Below are 16450 nucleotides of genomic sequence, written 5' to 3' on the forward strand. Positions count from 1 at the left end.
ATTTAGTTTAATGTTCTTTCGGAATTACGTGACATACGGTAGATATACTTTTTATATCGTTAGACGCTATTTTATTTTTTTTCTTAATGATCTTAATTATACCTCTAATTCTCAATTAAATTTTAATTTAAAAACTATATTTTAAATATTTATTATCGTGATATAAAATTATTGTGATATAAGGTAATTACAATTGTAGTTTTTGAATTTTAAGATCTTTTCGTGTGATATTATTATTTAAAATTAGGGTCATTTTTATTTCTTCATAGGTGGTTTTATTACTATTATTGTTTATCTTAGGATTGACTCACAGAATAAAAAAAATGTTAATTAATCCAACTATAATAAATTAACCAATTTCAGGTTGAAGTAACACTCGGGTTCAACCCTTAAACCCAAGGGCCGGTCAAATAATTATTGGCCCACAATTATAGGATGATTCACTTGGGCTAGGTTCGTTTATCAGCCCAATTTTATGCCAATCCCAATTAAATCCCATTTAATCCGCAACTTAGCCCACTAGTATCTACAATTAGGCCCATATTTTAGAAGTCCAAATGACATTTTAACCCCCAGATTTTATGTTTTTTCTATAACAAAGAATTAACCACTTATGTTTCAACACGCAAAACCCATATCTCAGGTGATGATATACAATACTTTGTTTTTATAACTTTAGGAGGCTGATTAAAACATCACCTATAAAAGATTGGTTATGCATTATTAGGTTGATTAAAAGTTTAATATGATTCAATTTTAATGCCTACATCTACGATTTTATGGCACAGAGATATCCATTAATATATAATAATTTTACATGAAAAAATTATAAACCCGCCAATCAAGAATGGATGTTGGGTTATATAAATATTTAGTTAGGGCTCTGTTTGAGTTTTTACATATATATATATATATAATATATTACTGTTTATTTGGGATTGTACGGGCTGAAGCTCATGCCAACCCCCCTACACCCGCCCTAGTCGCCAATATAAAATTTACATGGATAAAACTGAAAATTATCATTATCATTATTTCATATAGTTAATTTTACACTTTTTATGAACTTTATTTATCTTGCTAAAAATTTTAACTCGAAATACAAAATTATAATCGTTTAATTATATCATCTCACAAATTATTAAAGTAATCAATCAACAATTAAAGGTATGCATGGGCCCACCTCTTTTTTTCTCTCAATTTGTCCGTTTCAAACAAATGTTATGTTACTCAACATGGACAATAATAAAATTATGCTTATTTATATATAACGACTCTAATTAGATTATGTACGTTAAACCTATTTTTATCTCATTTTTACGATCTTATTAAATTTGTGATAAACTCAATCTTCATTAAATTTGAATTTGATAAAAAATATTAAATTTTAATAATATTTTACTCGATATGGTCAATAACTCATGAGCTAAATACCAAATAAACATACACATTTATTTTTTTTTTAATTTTAGAGTAACCATTTATTTTTATCAAAATGTATCACCACTTTTGTAAGTTGTTTCAAATCTATAACACTATAATATTTGTTACTTTAGGTTAATAAGTATCACATTTACTCTATACATTACGTATATAACTAATGGTAGTATTCGACAAATTAATCTGAACTAAGTCAATTAAAGTCAATAAAAAACTAAGTTTATATTTAATAGTGAACCTCAACGCTTAACGAACTTCAATCAACTAATTAAGATCAATCAGACAACTATAATTTCTATCTATGCTATAAGATTATATAGATTGGCACTTAATACCCTAAAGTAATGGATAATAATGGTGTTATAAAATTTGAATTAATTTACAAAAATGATGATGGGTTTTGATAGAAATAAAAGATTGTTTTAGAATTAAAAAATTGATAAAAAATAAATATTTATTTGATAATTAAAGCCTTTATTAAAATTCAAATCTTAAAAGGAGAGTAGCATTCTAAATAGAATTAAAAATGAATCGCATAACATTCTTAAAGTGTGTTTGGTCAATTATAGAATTACCGTCCATTAAAGATAAAAATATTTATTTAAAGTTTTATTTTTTGTTTTCCTTAAGTAGAGTTCTTTCTTTTTTAATTTTTGGTAGTTTTGGTTAACTAAGATATATATTAGAAAAGTTAAAATATAAAAAACATTTCAAATTTTGTCATTTTCAATGTGTTTGTTAAATTTATCTGAAAATTATTGAAAAATAATTCATGTGACTTCTTATTTGACATTTTTTATATATGTTTATCTCTTCTCCTCTAGATAAACATATTTTAAATCTTACAAATAAAAAAAATGATACATATGTTTTTCAGTGTATTTTAAAAAATTTAACAAACAGTTTAATAAAAATAATAGAATGTTTCTAAATTTTATCTTTGACTATTTCAATTTTAGTTCAAAAAATATTTCAATCTTATTTTGATACAACCCTATCTTACTTATTTTAGCAAAAGATATATTAGAATATTAACAACGTTAATCTTAAATTTACCCTTAAATTCACAAAATTCTAATTTTCTATTAAAGTAATGTTTGTTAACTAAGATATAGACAAAAATAAATAAAATATGAAAAACATTTTAGATTTTTATCATTTCTAAAGTATTTATTAAATTTATCTGATGACTATTAAAAAAAAGTCATATAATTTTTTATTTGATATTTTTTAAATATATTTATTTCTCTCCCCTCTAGACAAACATATTCTGAACTTTAAGAAAACATTCTAACTTTATCTTGACATAATTTTATTTTACTCATTTTAACATTAATTACCCTAAAAGGTATCAATCATTTAATTTTCATTTATTATTTAATTTTCTATTATCAATCATATATATATATATATAACATGAGCAAAAATTTGTTAATAACTGACCAAGTTCTGAAAATTGGGAATAATCTGTACGTGTTTCCAATCTCTGAAGAGCGATAGATACTTTCAACCATTAGATTAGACCAAACCTTGAAAATAATATTTGAAAATTTCCAGTTCTTGCATCTGTATCGTCAAAAGTACTGATCTGTGCCATTGCATGACTATTTAATTAATCTTGACCAACAAACTGTAAATAACTGATCAAATTGAGTGGATCGATGCGTTGACAAGATCAAACGTTAATAACAGCCAAACCCCCCCAACTACTGAACACAAATTAAGAACATCAAATGAAATATCTAATTAAGATGAATATTGAAGAAAGATTAAGCCAAACTACATGTGTAATGAATCTCTCTCCATCAACCAATGAACGAATTAATACAAGAGACCAAATCAACAGAAAAACAGTACTGACACCATGATCAAATTCAAACAAAGAGAGAGGCTAGAGATCTAGAGAGAGAGAGACTTCTAATTCTGATCGAGATCTTGAATATGTATATGAACAAACAAACACATGATCGATAAAGATATATATATGATCAGTGTTTGTTGGTTGTTTTGTGATACTTGTCTTTGACCCAGTGGAAGCCCATTGAGGTGCCAGCCTTCACCTTCTTCATCCCGGTGGAAGCCACTTCACCGACCTTCTTCCCATACTGTTTGGCCTTCTCAGCGCCGGAGCTGGAGCCTGCGCCGCTGCCGGCTCTTTTCTTGGTCGCCACCGGGGCTGGGTCTTGGTTGTAGTCCCACTGGTCAGCCCAGGATGCTCCATAAGATCCGTTTCTTTGCATTTCTGAAACTCTTAACTTCTTTTCACTATATATATATATATATGTAAGGGGCAAGAACTTGCACACAGAGAGAGAGAGAGAGAGAGAGAGAGAGATTTGTAAGAGATGGGTTTGTATTGAAGGAGAGATGTATGGATGGGGGAGTATATATATACATGTATATATGAATGGGTGTGGGTGTTAATTTGGTCAATGCCTAATTAGCAATTACAAAAATCTAGAAACCTAAGCTGTGTGTGGAAGGAAACTTGAAAGAAGAGATGAAGGATCCGTGTAGTCAAATTTCAACATAATGGGTCGAATGACTAAAATGCCATTCCACAAATCTAATAATTAAATAATATATATATATATATATTATGTCAAAGATTTGAGTTCCGGCCCCAATCAGCCATGTGCTTAATTATCCTTTAAAGAATTTCTTGGTATTCAAGATCTTATTTTATATAAATATATTATTCCAATCAAAAAAGATTTTTGCCTAATTTGAATAAAGGTTCCAATTGTGATTTTGTTTTTTTTTTTCTTGAAATTGTAGTTAATAAATAATACAACTCATTTTAAGATTTATTTTAACAAATTTTAGTTTTATGCCTTAATAAATACAATTTATGTCCCTCAAATATCTGGTTTGGCTTAATTTAAGCTGGCTAATTAAAGTTGCAGATTAGGCGGAGGAATCCGTACGGGACGAGAAGGGCACAAGAGTAATTTACAAAAGCGTGTAAAAGGTCAGCACGAGCGCATGCAATTTTGGACCCCTAGGCCCTAACTGTCCGACGGTTCGGTAGCTTCTCGAACCTTCCATTGACTTTCCTGCGTCTTCACACATGCCACATGCTTGCTTCCCCCACTTTCCGCTTATTTAGAAAATTCATAATTTCTAGGATATGGTCAGATTCGACGCGCGTGATTATTATTATTCTTTTAAAAAGAATAATAATAAAATAAGTACTTGGAGGGGATAAGAAAGATTCATCCATTCAGCCATTGAAGGATTTCTTTTTTTTTTTTTTTTTTTTTTGAATTTACTTTTAAATAGAAATAGAGATTTAGCAATTTTGGCTAATTATTATTGTAAGAATAGCTGTGAGTTCACGCCAACATAATTAGTAGCTTGCTGACCCAACTTTAATTATTAATAATGGAAATTTCAGTGTCTTGTTTAATTTGTACGGTGATAGTGAAAAGGGAAATATTATTAATGTATTATTGTGTATATTTTAGATTACATAATAATATATCAATATTTAAAATGTTCTTATTTAAGGCGGTGAGATACAATAAAATGAGAGTTATTTATGTCATTTATGTATCTTATGTAGTTCAATATGTATATAAAAGATGTATAAATAACATGATTTTTTTATTTTAAAAATAAAAAATATATAAATAAAGATAAATTGTTTTGAAAACGCATTATACTTAATACGATTGGAAGACTAGTTGATGATTATAAGAATGACGGCATTAACCTAATTTTAATACCTTGTAGTGATATCTTATTTTCCTTTTATGTTTAGGGATTAGTTTGAAATTTTCTGTGTGTTATCTTACAGTGAGATCAATTTAATAATTTTTTTTAAATAACTATCAATTATTGCTAATAATTTAAATAAAAAATATATTTATCTACTCAAAACTATTTTTGTGAAACTTATTCTGATTAATTGTATTATGAAGATACTAATCCATTATTGGAATTTGATGAAATCAACAAACGTGTAGAAAAATAAACAATAGGATAGAAAAAATTTGGAGAAAGTAGAGGAGACTAAAGACATACGAAATACAGTGAATTTATAAAAAAAAAATATGATAATTTATAAAGATGATTTGATATGACCAGGCTGCTGTGACTATGACAGTCTTCATTTATTAAACAATAAAATAAAATAAGAAAGCATCTATTAAATAATTAAATAAAATAAAGAATCCGTGACGAATTCTAAACATGATTACTCTTGAAGCAATATTTAATTGCCGTGGAACCAAGAGAGGAAAGAAAATTTGTAAAACCGTTCAGAGACGGAGACTGATTTGGATCCTAGGAAATTTAGAAATACCTCTATACTTTATAATATTGCTTTATCTCATGCTTTATATTTCGGGGTTAACCGTTTTGTCGGGAATTACAGTTTATACCAAATGATATTAGTCCAACCATAGAGGATGTTTTAGTAATTTTCACGAAGTAAACCATCTTGGAGTAGTTACAACAGGGGGAAACTGTAAATATATTTAACTTTACCGTGGTTAAACCCAAAAAACCAAATTTTTTTTTTATTGTTTTTCAAATTATTTCAAAATTTTCCATTTGTCATTTCACCTCTTTAAAATTTTGAAATTTGCACTAATCTCAATATAATTAACAGTTGAAACATAATCTTAATAAATTTTTGGCTTTAGCATACCAACATAATATATTCCGAAGTTGAGGTAAATTAATAAAATTTACACTTCTGAATATACTTTTTGTTAAAATCATTGCCGTACGAGTTTAAATTTATCCTGAATTTAGACCAAAAATTAACAAAACTAAAATAAAAATTTTCAAATTACAAATGACAATCATTTAAAATATCTCAATCCAAACACAACTTAAACATTTGTTTTTTTTTTTTTTTTGGATAATATACCTTATTTTTATACCACTGCTGAATTGATTAAACCGCAGTCTGAACAACTGAACCATGAAACTTGGCCATCGGTCTTGCAAATCTGATTCACTTGCAATAGTCATGCTATAAACTTCAGCAGGTTAAAGATGTCTTCATACACATTATTGAGCCAAACAAGCCCCCAACGCTGACTTCTATTACAAGCCGTGCAACTCAAAAAACAAAGAGAGGTTAGCAAGCAAGGATAGAACAGAATTTACCAGATGGACATTTTAGAGTGGTAAACCCGTTCTCGGAGCTTGTTCCTTCAGTAAAGATTCATTTGGTTGCACAAAGTCTGCCCCGTTTAGTGATCGTATGTGTCGGGATCACGCAAGTATTTGTCGTACAGCCACTTGGATGTGGCAAGAGCATCTCCGGTGCTTTCCACTGGATATTCATTCTGACTGCTTTGCCATTCATTTGTAAGCTTAATCCATTCCCTCCTCCAAGCTTTTAGTCCAAAACCATCTCCTTTCTCCAAACTCTGGATCAGAAATTTGAAATATATGGCTGCCCGGGGCCCATAATAATCTCGCAGAAGCCCACTCCAATACTTGTTTGCTATAAAAACGAGATATTATCCATAATTACTCATCTACCAGATAATGAGACAACTTTGATGACAAAAGTGTTAAAGAGTCAACACTGCAGGGTAAGCCCAGATGGGGAATAATTGAAGGATTAAGGCTTACGAAAATCTTTTACCATAGTCACGAAGCAGACTCGCTTTCTCCTCCGAGTTGTCAAACCACATAGTTAATTGAGTTCTAGCGTTCCATTCAAACTGCAAATTTCACCCACCATCAGTTCAAACTGTGAAGCATGTAAATTAATTTCAAGTTAACAAGTGAAAAAGCTACTCGCCTGCTCTCTCTGCTCTTCGTTTCGGGCAAGTTTCTTTGCGCTCTCTAACCAAGGTCCTAGAAGAAATCCATCATGGCAAGCTAGAAGTGTGTCCATGTCTTTTACAAGCTCTAGAAATTTTTGGCTGTGGCGAGCAACTCCAAGTACATTATCTAATTTGTAATCCTCTATAACCTTTATGAATAATTGATTGGCATATTTTGCCAAAGCTTGTCTTGTCAGGTCAACAAGGTCGTACCTAATAATATAGAATGAGAAAAGGTACTAAGGTTAAAAACACCAAGACAAGGGAGCTCAAAATCTATTAGGTTGCATTTGGATGGATGGTATTTCAAATGATGTCATTTAAAATGATATTATTTGGAATTTTGTTCACATAACTATTATATAGGAGAATTTCAAATTCAATCATTCTAATATTTAAATATATTTGCATTATACATATGTATACAGATAAAATATAAAACATATACGTAAGTACATATATATAATACGTTTATATAGATACATACAAATGTAAATATATATATATAAATAGAACATGTATATAATAATATGCATACATATATATACATACGTAAGTTTATAAATACATACATATGTAAATATATATACATCTATATATACTTATATGCGTACACATAAATATATATGTATAAATGCATACATATATTTATACATATGTACAAACACATAAATATACATGTATGTATAAGCAAATATTTTAATAAAAATACATATGTAAGTATTTATTATTAATGAATGAGAATAAACAATTTCATAATTAATGTGTAATGAAATATATTAGTCCAAATGGCACACCTTGTGAAGTCAGTTCAAATTCTCCCATTTTTTAAGTCCCATGTCCATGATGGATTTAGACCAGATTCAAATCCTTCCCATAAAATGATAGCCAAACATTGGATTTGGGATTTGAAATCCAAAATTCCAAATGATGGGGTCAAATGACGCCATCCAAACACAACCTTAAGTGATTTCAAACGGACAAGTAAACTAACCTGTAAGTGTTACTTCCTGATAGTTCATCACCACTTTCAAGAAAAAGTTCCAATGCGCGTAGAACTTCAGATGTTGAGTACCAGAGATGAGGTTGATCATAAGAATCAGCTGTTGTTTCTTCTAGGAAAGCCCTCCTGGATATTTGTCTGTTACTCTGGTAATATATGTGTCTTATAGAAGCTTGTGATAGAGAAATGATGTAGGGATCAACATCAGGGAATGCCACAATTACATCCCTGTTTTTATCCTGTTTCAATATCACAAAAGATATGTAAGGGCATCCCTAGTACATGAGACTCCCAGTTTTGCAGGATTGGGAGATCCCCAGTGTACACTTCCCCTTGGCACTTTTCTTGAATATCACAAAAGATGTCTACTTAAATAAAATGGGTGTTCTTTGCTCCGTAAAGTATCGGTGATGTAACTCCATTTTGATTCTATACCTAATTTCATCTATTTGTATCCTGAATGAGAATAATGGTGCACAACAAAAATGAAAGACAATAATATATGATTCATGGCATTAATTCTCATCAAGATATTGGTAAACTTACTCAACTTCATACTGACAACACATCTTCCTATCATCAGATAATTCACATGATCTAGAAAGATAAAAGACAGCAGAGAGAAAGGGTGAGATGGGGGCTTGTCTGCTTGCATTTATTTTGTTGCTCTAACAAACTCCTTTTGGAAGGTCTGGACATCATGAGCAATCATCAAGAAGTATCCAAGCAATAGTTTCCACATCCTCTGAATGTTTAGAAGAGACCACTGTTAGATATTTGTTCAATTGCCTGGATGAATTCCAAGGATAGGAGAGAGTTACTAGGAAAAGATATTTAGTCTATTGCTTCAAGATTAAGTTTGTCTTTTCTTCCCCTATTATTTCATGTCTATTTTTTCTTCTTTTTTAAATTAGTGTTGCTAGGACGTAGGGCAACAATAGGAAACTTGGGCATAAGTTTTGTAGAATAGGTGTTCTAGGAAGTAGATGAAGTTGGTTTCCATTCGAAAGTAGTAGGTCTACATTCTCAAAATTGTCGCCATTTGAGTGCCTAACCAGCTAGCCCTGATTAATTAAAGGTTTCAATGAAGGTCCATATTTGTGGGGAGGGGGTTAGGGTTAATTTAAGCTTGCCTTTCATGTTTTCTTTATTTTTCTTTCACCACCTTTTGAAGGAATGTTTAAGGAATACTTGGAGACTTTGAGGGCTGAGAATAATGAACTGAGAAATGTCTTGTTAAAAGAAAATGAGAAATTTCACCCTCAAAAGGGATAGGGAAATTAAAACAAAAAAGAAAAAAATCTCATTTTCATATTACAACTGTCGACAGGAAAGAAACATCTCAGTATTCAAAACCTATTGTGAACTACAAAAAAACACAAATAACAGAATTTGACCTGCAAGATAAAATACAATCTATCCTCGTAGTCCTGGCCCAGTAATTCACAAATTAAAATGCCTCAAGTTGCTAAAACATTAAAATTCTGTTAAACCTATCAAGCAGCATGCAACATCTTAAAGAATAAAAAAAAGTCCCAGTTAGTCTTCATGATGATTATGTAAAAAACCTAAGAGCTCTATGTGAAATTCTAGACCAGTTACTATTTTTTCCACTTCACCACAAGATATTGTTCATAAAGAACAATTCTAGGCCATTAATCCATTGATTAGTAATGAATTATATATCATGCAAATTAAAAATATTTCTGATACTAGAGACACCCAACCTGAAAATCTTAGAAAAATTATACTTGATCGGGTGTTCACAACACTGTTGCATTAGCTGATTTGGAAAAGATGATTACTTACTAAGGTTGCTTGCAAGAAATTGGTCCCAAGAAATGTGCCAAAGGGAGCCCACGATTACTTTCTGGAAATAAAGAATTATCTACTTGGGCTACTTACATAGGCACCATCTGTGCAATTGTAAACAGTGTGATATAGTATACTCCAGGCTTCTTGCATTCTTGCAACATATCTCCCATATCGTCTTACAGAATATTCATCAATCCACATCTGAAAGAAAAATAATGTGCAGTGAAGCGAAGCAGATTATTGAGAACACTAGAAAATGTTGGGATGGGGTTAAAGGAATTCTGATAGGCATACAAAAAGACTTTTGGTTAAAAATGTTACAACTATCTAGTACTTTTTTTTTTTTTTAAATCTCAAAAATATGTAAAACATAATATGCAACAATATGGGCATAAAGATGCATAACATTACCTTCACATTGATTTTACTATGTTGAAATGCCATTTCAGCCATAAGATCATAAACTACAGGATTTTGTTCAATACCCTCCATTGACATTCCAACACCAACCTTAGATACATGAAAAGGTAGGGTGAGATACACGAATCAAGAGAAAAATTAAAAAAAATATCAGTAGAAAATTACAAAAAAAATAAAAAGTAAATAGTAACTCTAACAAGTGATTATAACAAGCAGCAAATGAACATTGTTGGACAAAAATTATACATTTAAACTTTGCTCTGCCACACAATATTTGCAAACATATAACACAGAGTTAGAAGCATCAATGATATACTTGCCATTGTTGAGTTTCTGCTCATGCGTGCTTCAACAGGTCCAGATCCTACAGCATCCAAAATCCCATACATCTCGATATTCCCAGCAAAGTTGTGTAGCATACACCTGTTAGTATTATATTGTCAAATTCTCAAAGAATCAGTGAGGAAACAGGCAGAACCTGTTAACTAACTAGATCTGTGAAGCTAGAAAATTTTGTTCATTGGCATTGAAACAAATTTTCAGGCATTACAACCAAAGAACAAATCTATATGGGTGTAGTCATTTGTGGGCATAGAGAGTAATCTGCATAGTACGTCCAGCTGCAGAGCTACCAGATTAAGTGGCAAGTAATTTTTGCTGCACTACTGATTGACTTGATTCTCATTAGCTAGCCACGTTAATTTTCTTTTTCTTTAAATCTTGACATTTTGTATTATTACTATTTCTGCAGTTATTTCTAAAACAAAAGTTTTGGCAACATCAAGGCTGGATTTTGACATGAAATTCTGGGCAATTCGATAGTCATACTGCCAACAAATCCCAAAAAGAATTGTCAGCTCTAACAGCAAAGACAACCTATACATAAAGACACAAAAAGACTCTGTGAGTTAATATTGATTTTCTAGGAAAAAAGTAAAGAGTTATGTTTCAGTAGATCTGTTAGCCAGCATTAGAACTAACTTTAGATGTCCCACCAAAAGTCTGGCTAAAACAAACTTAAAACTACTTGGCTGACTAGGTCTTTAACACATAACCGTAGAAAGGAATGAAACGATTACTTTCCAGATGTAAGGGACGCCATAAAACTGCTCTGAAGTAGACCACATAGGTTTCACTTCGGCAAAGAGATCCAGTACAACCATTCTTCCGACAGGAACAGAATGTAAAAGTGCCTGAAATCCAGAATGTCATTGTGACCACAAGAACAACATATAATGCTCAATAACAAATGAAAGTGGAGTGCAGGTGTATGAGAAGCTTATGATTGATTGAAATTACATAATTTACTGCAAAGTATTGTCCAGAATGTGCATTGGTATAAACCAGAAACATCCTTTTACTTCAGTAAGTGAATACAAGCAATGATATCATTCAGACTTGACACACAAAAAGTTTCTAAACATATAATACTAGAAAATGTAAATTAATGCTCCGTATGTTCTTAGGGAATTTCCTCCCTTGAGCAAGAACTAAGAAATCAAAATCACTAATATCCCATCAACATATATATGGAAAATTCCCAACGTGCAGGAGTCATTCAAGAATCCAAAAGTCAATTGCGATGGTTACTTAAAAATGCCAAAGACTATTACAAGGGGATTCTTTAGGTTCCAAATTAGAGGATGACTTTTTTTTATTTAGTTTGTTTCCTCAATTTTTGACTATGCATCACAAAAAGATGCACCATGCCCTGCCAAGCATCCACACAAATGGCATCATAACAATCTTTGATCATTTCCCTAATTTTGTGGCCGTTTAGCTTTCAATCTTTTTATTTTTCTTTCCTCTCAAGTTTAATTATACAGATGGAAAAGTTTCATGGCTTGAATCTCAAATAAATTGCACTCATTGTCGTTGACTTCAATTTCTGTTTCAGATGGTGAAATTTTAAAGCTGTAATAGTCAAGCAAATGAATGAGTCAGAATGGAACTAAATGCTAGCTCAATGCACATTAATAGCTTATGGAACAAAAATAAACAAATCAAAACAGGAAATGACCTTCATTTGAGGAGGCCGCCAGAATGGATCATAGGAGAAAAGCCATCCCTACAGAAATAAACCAAGACCAATTAGAATATCATATTAGGAAATGTAGCAATTGAAAACCAATGCTTGTATATTACTAAGTGAATCAGAGGAGAGAGAGAGAGAGAGAGAGAGACAGGAGCCCTGAAAGAACAAAAGTATACGTTCCTTTCTCTGAACATGTATTTTAAGTCGCAACTTATTGAAGCTATTGATATATTCCAGCATTACACTACTAATTGTATGTTGTATAGCGCACAAAGTAATTGGACTATATACAAAAGAAAATAAATTGTTTAACATAATTGTTCGCATTTATCCATTTACCTGCATTAGCCAAACTGCATTGGTATCACCACTTTGCATTCCCCTAAAAATTGCAGCACCTAAAGAAGAAATGTACTCCGGCTCATCAACAGGTGGAGTGTTCTCGTCAAAAGTATCACTGAAAAGGATTCAGCAATATTTAGCATGAAATGATTTTCTAAACAAGAAGTAACAATATTCAATATGGGTGCTTTAACAACTACATTGTGGAAAGATTCCACTGACAGTTTGCAAGAGATGGCTCAAAGACCAAGAGTTGCAGATGCGTGAGTTATTCAACCTCAAAAGAGTTAATACTGTCAAAGATTAGTGGGCTGCATGCATCACCAGGTGTGCCACCTAAGCATATGTCGCACACAAACCCACAACTAGATGTCAACTAATGAGTATATTTTAATTTCTAAACATAGAATGAACCACTTAATCTGATCTTTTGCTTATTCTTCTAGCTAAGTTTTGCCCATATTTTTTTTGGCACTAACATCAAAGCTCATGTGCAAGACACCATTGAATAACATAACTACGTGTTATGTATAACCAGGAAAAAAACTACAGATTATATCTATCGTAAGGAAAGTCTCGTTTATCCTTGAAGAATTCAGTTATCAGCTAAAAAAGAAAAAAGAAAAAAAAAGTCCATGCTGACCAAGAATATTAAAGGAAAGAGTAGTGTTATTTGTACAGGGGGGTTTTACAGGTAATTTTACAGATGAGTTGAATGACCATTTTGCCCCTTCCTCTCCTCTCTCTCCCCTTCCCCTCCAGCAACCGCCTTCGTCTTGCCGCCGCCACCTCGCCAACCGGCACGGAGAGGGAGGATGCGGGGAGGAAATTGCTGGAGGGGAAGGGGAGAGAAGAGAGGAGAGGAGAGGAGAGAGAATATTGCCAATTTAGATCCAAAATATCACCAATTTATAGCAAGGAAACTCACCTGTAAACCCACCTGTCAAGCTCCCCCTGTACAAGTAGCACAACTCTAAAGGAAATTATGGATAGTAAGTAACACAAAATGCTTCATTTCTGAAAGACTAAAAAGTAAGTTTACTATTGCAAATCCACTATTGTCAAAGGCAAAGTCAATGGTAAATCATCAGCCACAATATATGTGCTTATCCCCTCATAGCATGTTAATGTTTACTTTCTTTCAGTTGCAACCATATCTTAATTATAGTTATGCTTTAAGACACCAACGTTTCTGCTCACATTTAGAGGCTATTTGGTTTTTACTTGACAACTAACTTATTTGGTCAATATTACCTCTTTTGACAAAGAACCATATGAAACTTAATGGTTGAAAAAAATAATTAACAGGTCTAAAGTGAAGAAGATCATACCAGTTGTATATGTGACTAGTCCTCCCGTACTCTGGCAAGAGATAATTCCAAATATGACAACTCAATACTTGCATTGCATATGTTTAGAGCATTAAAGAGTAGGAGTAAAAGAACACATTGAGCAAAAAGACAAAGATAAAGTTAGCTGAGCACACCTTTCAATTGTTGTTGAACAAATGCTTTCCCAATTTCAATGAATAAAGGATCAGTTGCTTCAAGAAGGTAAGTGCAGCACCATCTAGGATCACTCTCAACAGTGAACCTAAAGTGTTACAAGTATTTTATTAACAGTAAGAGGTTGTGATGAACAGCGATTCACCAGTTTGTTTGTTTATTTATTTATTAGTAATGTTATTTGCACACGGAGTTTATACGCCCAAGAAATTAGTGGTACATTTATAAGGAATTAATGACATTGCTTCACAAAATTGATTAATTTTCAAAATTATACACTTAACATAGAAAAAGTGTAAAAGTGTATAATTTTCGAAAGTTGGTTGATAGATTTTGTGAAGTGTTTATAATTTCTTGAGAGTACAAAGGATTATACAAACTCCATGTACAAATATGCCAATTTTGACATGCAAGTCTGCGGTTAGGAAAAATGTCTCATTGGTTTTGATGAGATGGCCATAGAAAAAGCATCAAGAAGTATGAAACTTTAGTAAACGATCCAAAAGTTTTCTGCCTCATCATTTTACACGGTTTATATTGGATGGCACCCCCTTGGCCTCTTTTTAATAAAGCATGTCATAAGATAATCTATCTGCAAACATTCACTTGTTTTCAAACATCAAAAAGAAGCATAATATAATAAACAGACATGTAAATAAAGAAAAAAATCTAGATTAGAATCACCAACCACCTATTTCCTCAAATGATAGGTAACTTGATAGATTTGAACAGGAAGAGGTAAATATTTAGTTCAAAATCATAAAGAAGCTTAAAACATGACAAATTTCTCTTTCAACTTTTGAAAAATCCCAGCAACATGACAAAGAATTCTTCAGTTTTTATCTGCTGATTTTAGTTGCAACCAGGGACCAAAAACCAGTTTCTGTCAAATGTTAGAAGATGCTAAAACTTGTGGTAGGAAAAAACCACTCTTTTTTTCGGCATAATGCAACATAGCATGTTGGAACCTGGTTGCTGATCATGCAATTGAAGATCATGTCAGCAGGTCAGGAAACAGGAATACCTGAATGGTATCAGCAGGTGAAAATTTAAACAGCTTTCAGAAAATGTATTAGAAAGTAAACCATTGCTCTTACTTTTGTGATTAGCGTAGCCTCATTTAAAACTCCAATTAGAACATTTGGTGCAACTTCACATGAAAACAACCCAATGAGAGAACTTACCAATTTCCTAGACGTGTTATTCTTGCAGATGGAAAAATATTTTTCAATGCTGCAGGAACATTACCAGAGAAAGCCGGAAGAACTGGAAGACAGAACACAATGCCATAGTTATAATCCATGCTCCAACATGAAAAGCTAGAGAATTTATTCACTCTACACTGCAGCAAGAGCACAAAACTAATAGATAAGAACTTCTGAGTTGCTCAGATTATTAGGTATTATCAACTTAGAAATTATGTCAAATTTCTGCCCTGCCCCTGATGTGTGATACTTTAACATGGACAAACAGATTGGAGAGTCAAATGTTAATGATGATTGATGATATTTCAACCCGTAATTCCCAAAACCAAGCTATGCTGTTATGGAAACAGCTATTTCCCCTAAAATCTAAAGTCGTTGGTTTTTCCTTTCTTTTTTGTTTTCAGGAATGCAACTTGACAATACTCAAACTCAATTCTCTGAAATGGAGCAACGTAAGTCAACCAGGATTTGGCCAAACAACAAATATAAGCTCCTGATACAGTCTGGAGAGAGTAACTGAAACAGAACATATACGATTCAAACAATAAATGATACCTGGAGTCATCCCAAATTCATACATTCTGGCAAGAATTTTCTTCTGCAGAGTTAGTTGGTGATCTAACCAACTTTGAGGTAGAGGTCCACCCCATCTACAATTGAAATATTGTGATTAAATATAAAACATTAAACGTGAAAAAACAGAGTAAATCAGCAACACAGTAAGTCATCAGAGTCAATCCAGTAATCAGGTCAACTTTGTTTGACGGAGTACTAGAAGTAATTTTTGGGACAGCAACCTCTAAGGTCCAGCTTTAAACAAAGTATCACCACTTCTCATCTACCAAGGTAGAAATAGATTTTTTCAAGATACAAAAGGAACATTCTTTCTTACA

General features: G+C 32.0%; 1 protein-coding gene across 3 annotated transcripts in view; it reads right to left on the minus strand.

Annotated features, from left to right (window-relative positions):
- Positions 1-6371: 6371 nt before the first annotated feature.
- The window catches only part of LOC127795164 (alpha-N-acetylglucosaminidase-like), a 31152-nt gene continuing 21073 nt past the window's right edge, over positions 6372-16450 (minus strand). For all 3 annotated transcript variants that reach the window (XM_052326661.1, XM_052326660.1, XM_052326662.1), the window contains exons 6-19: positions 16113-16207; positions 15537-15618; positions 14334-14440; positions 14179-14209; positions 12845-12962; positions 12491-12538; positions 11553-11663; positions 10791-10892; positions 10462-10560; positions 10141-10251; positions 8227-8474; positions 7208-7445; positions 7049-7127; positions 6372-6904 (exon numbers count right to left, since the gene is read on the minus strand). In XM_052326661.1, the coding sequence (XP_052182621.1) occupies positions 6648-6904; positions 7049-7127; positions 7208-7445; positions 8227-8474; positions 10141-10251; positions 10462-10560; positions 10791-10892; positions 11553-11663; positions 12491-12538; positions 12845-12962; positions 14179-14209; positions 14334-14440; positions 15537-15618; positions 16113-16207 (1726 nt within the window). In that variant the 3' untranslated portion in view covers positions 6372-6647. The remainder of the gene's footprint in view (positions 6905-7048; positions 7128-7207; positions 7446-8226; positions 8475-10140; positions 10252-10461; positions 10561-10790; positions 10893-11552; positions 11664-12490; positions 12539-12844; positions 12963-14178; positions 14210-14333; positions 14441-15536; positions 15619-16112; positions 16208-16450) is intronic.

The sequence above is a fragment of the Diospyros lotus genome, chromosome 2, assembly GCF_014633365.1.
Source record: "Diospyros lotus cultivar Yz01 chromosome 2, ASM1463336v1, whole genome shotgun sequence".
Taxonomy (NCBI): domain Eukaryota; kingdom Viridiplantae; phylum Streptophyta; class Magnoliopsida; order Ericales; family Ebenaceae; genus Diospyros; species Diospyros lotus.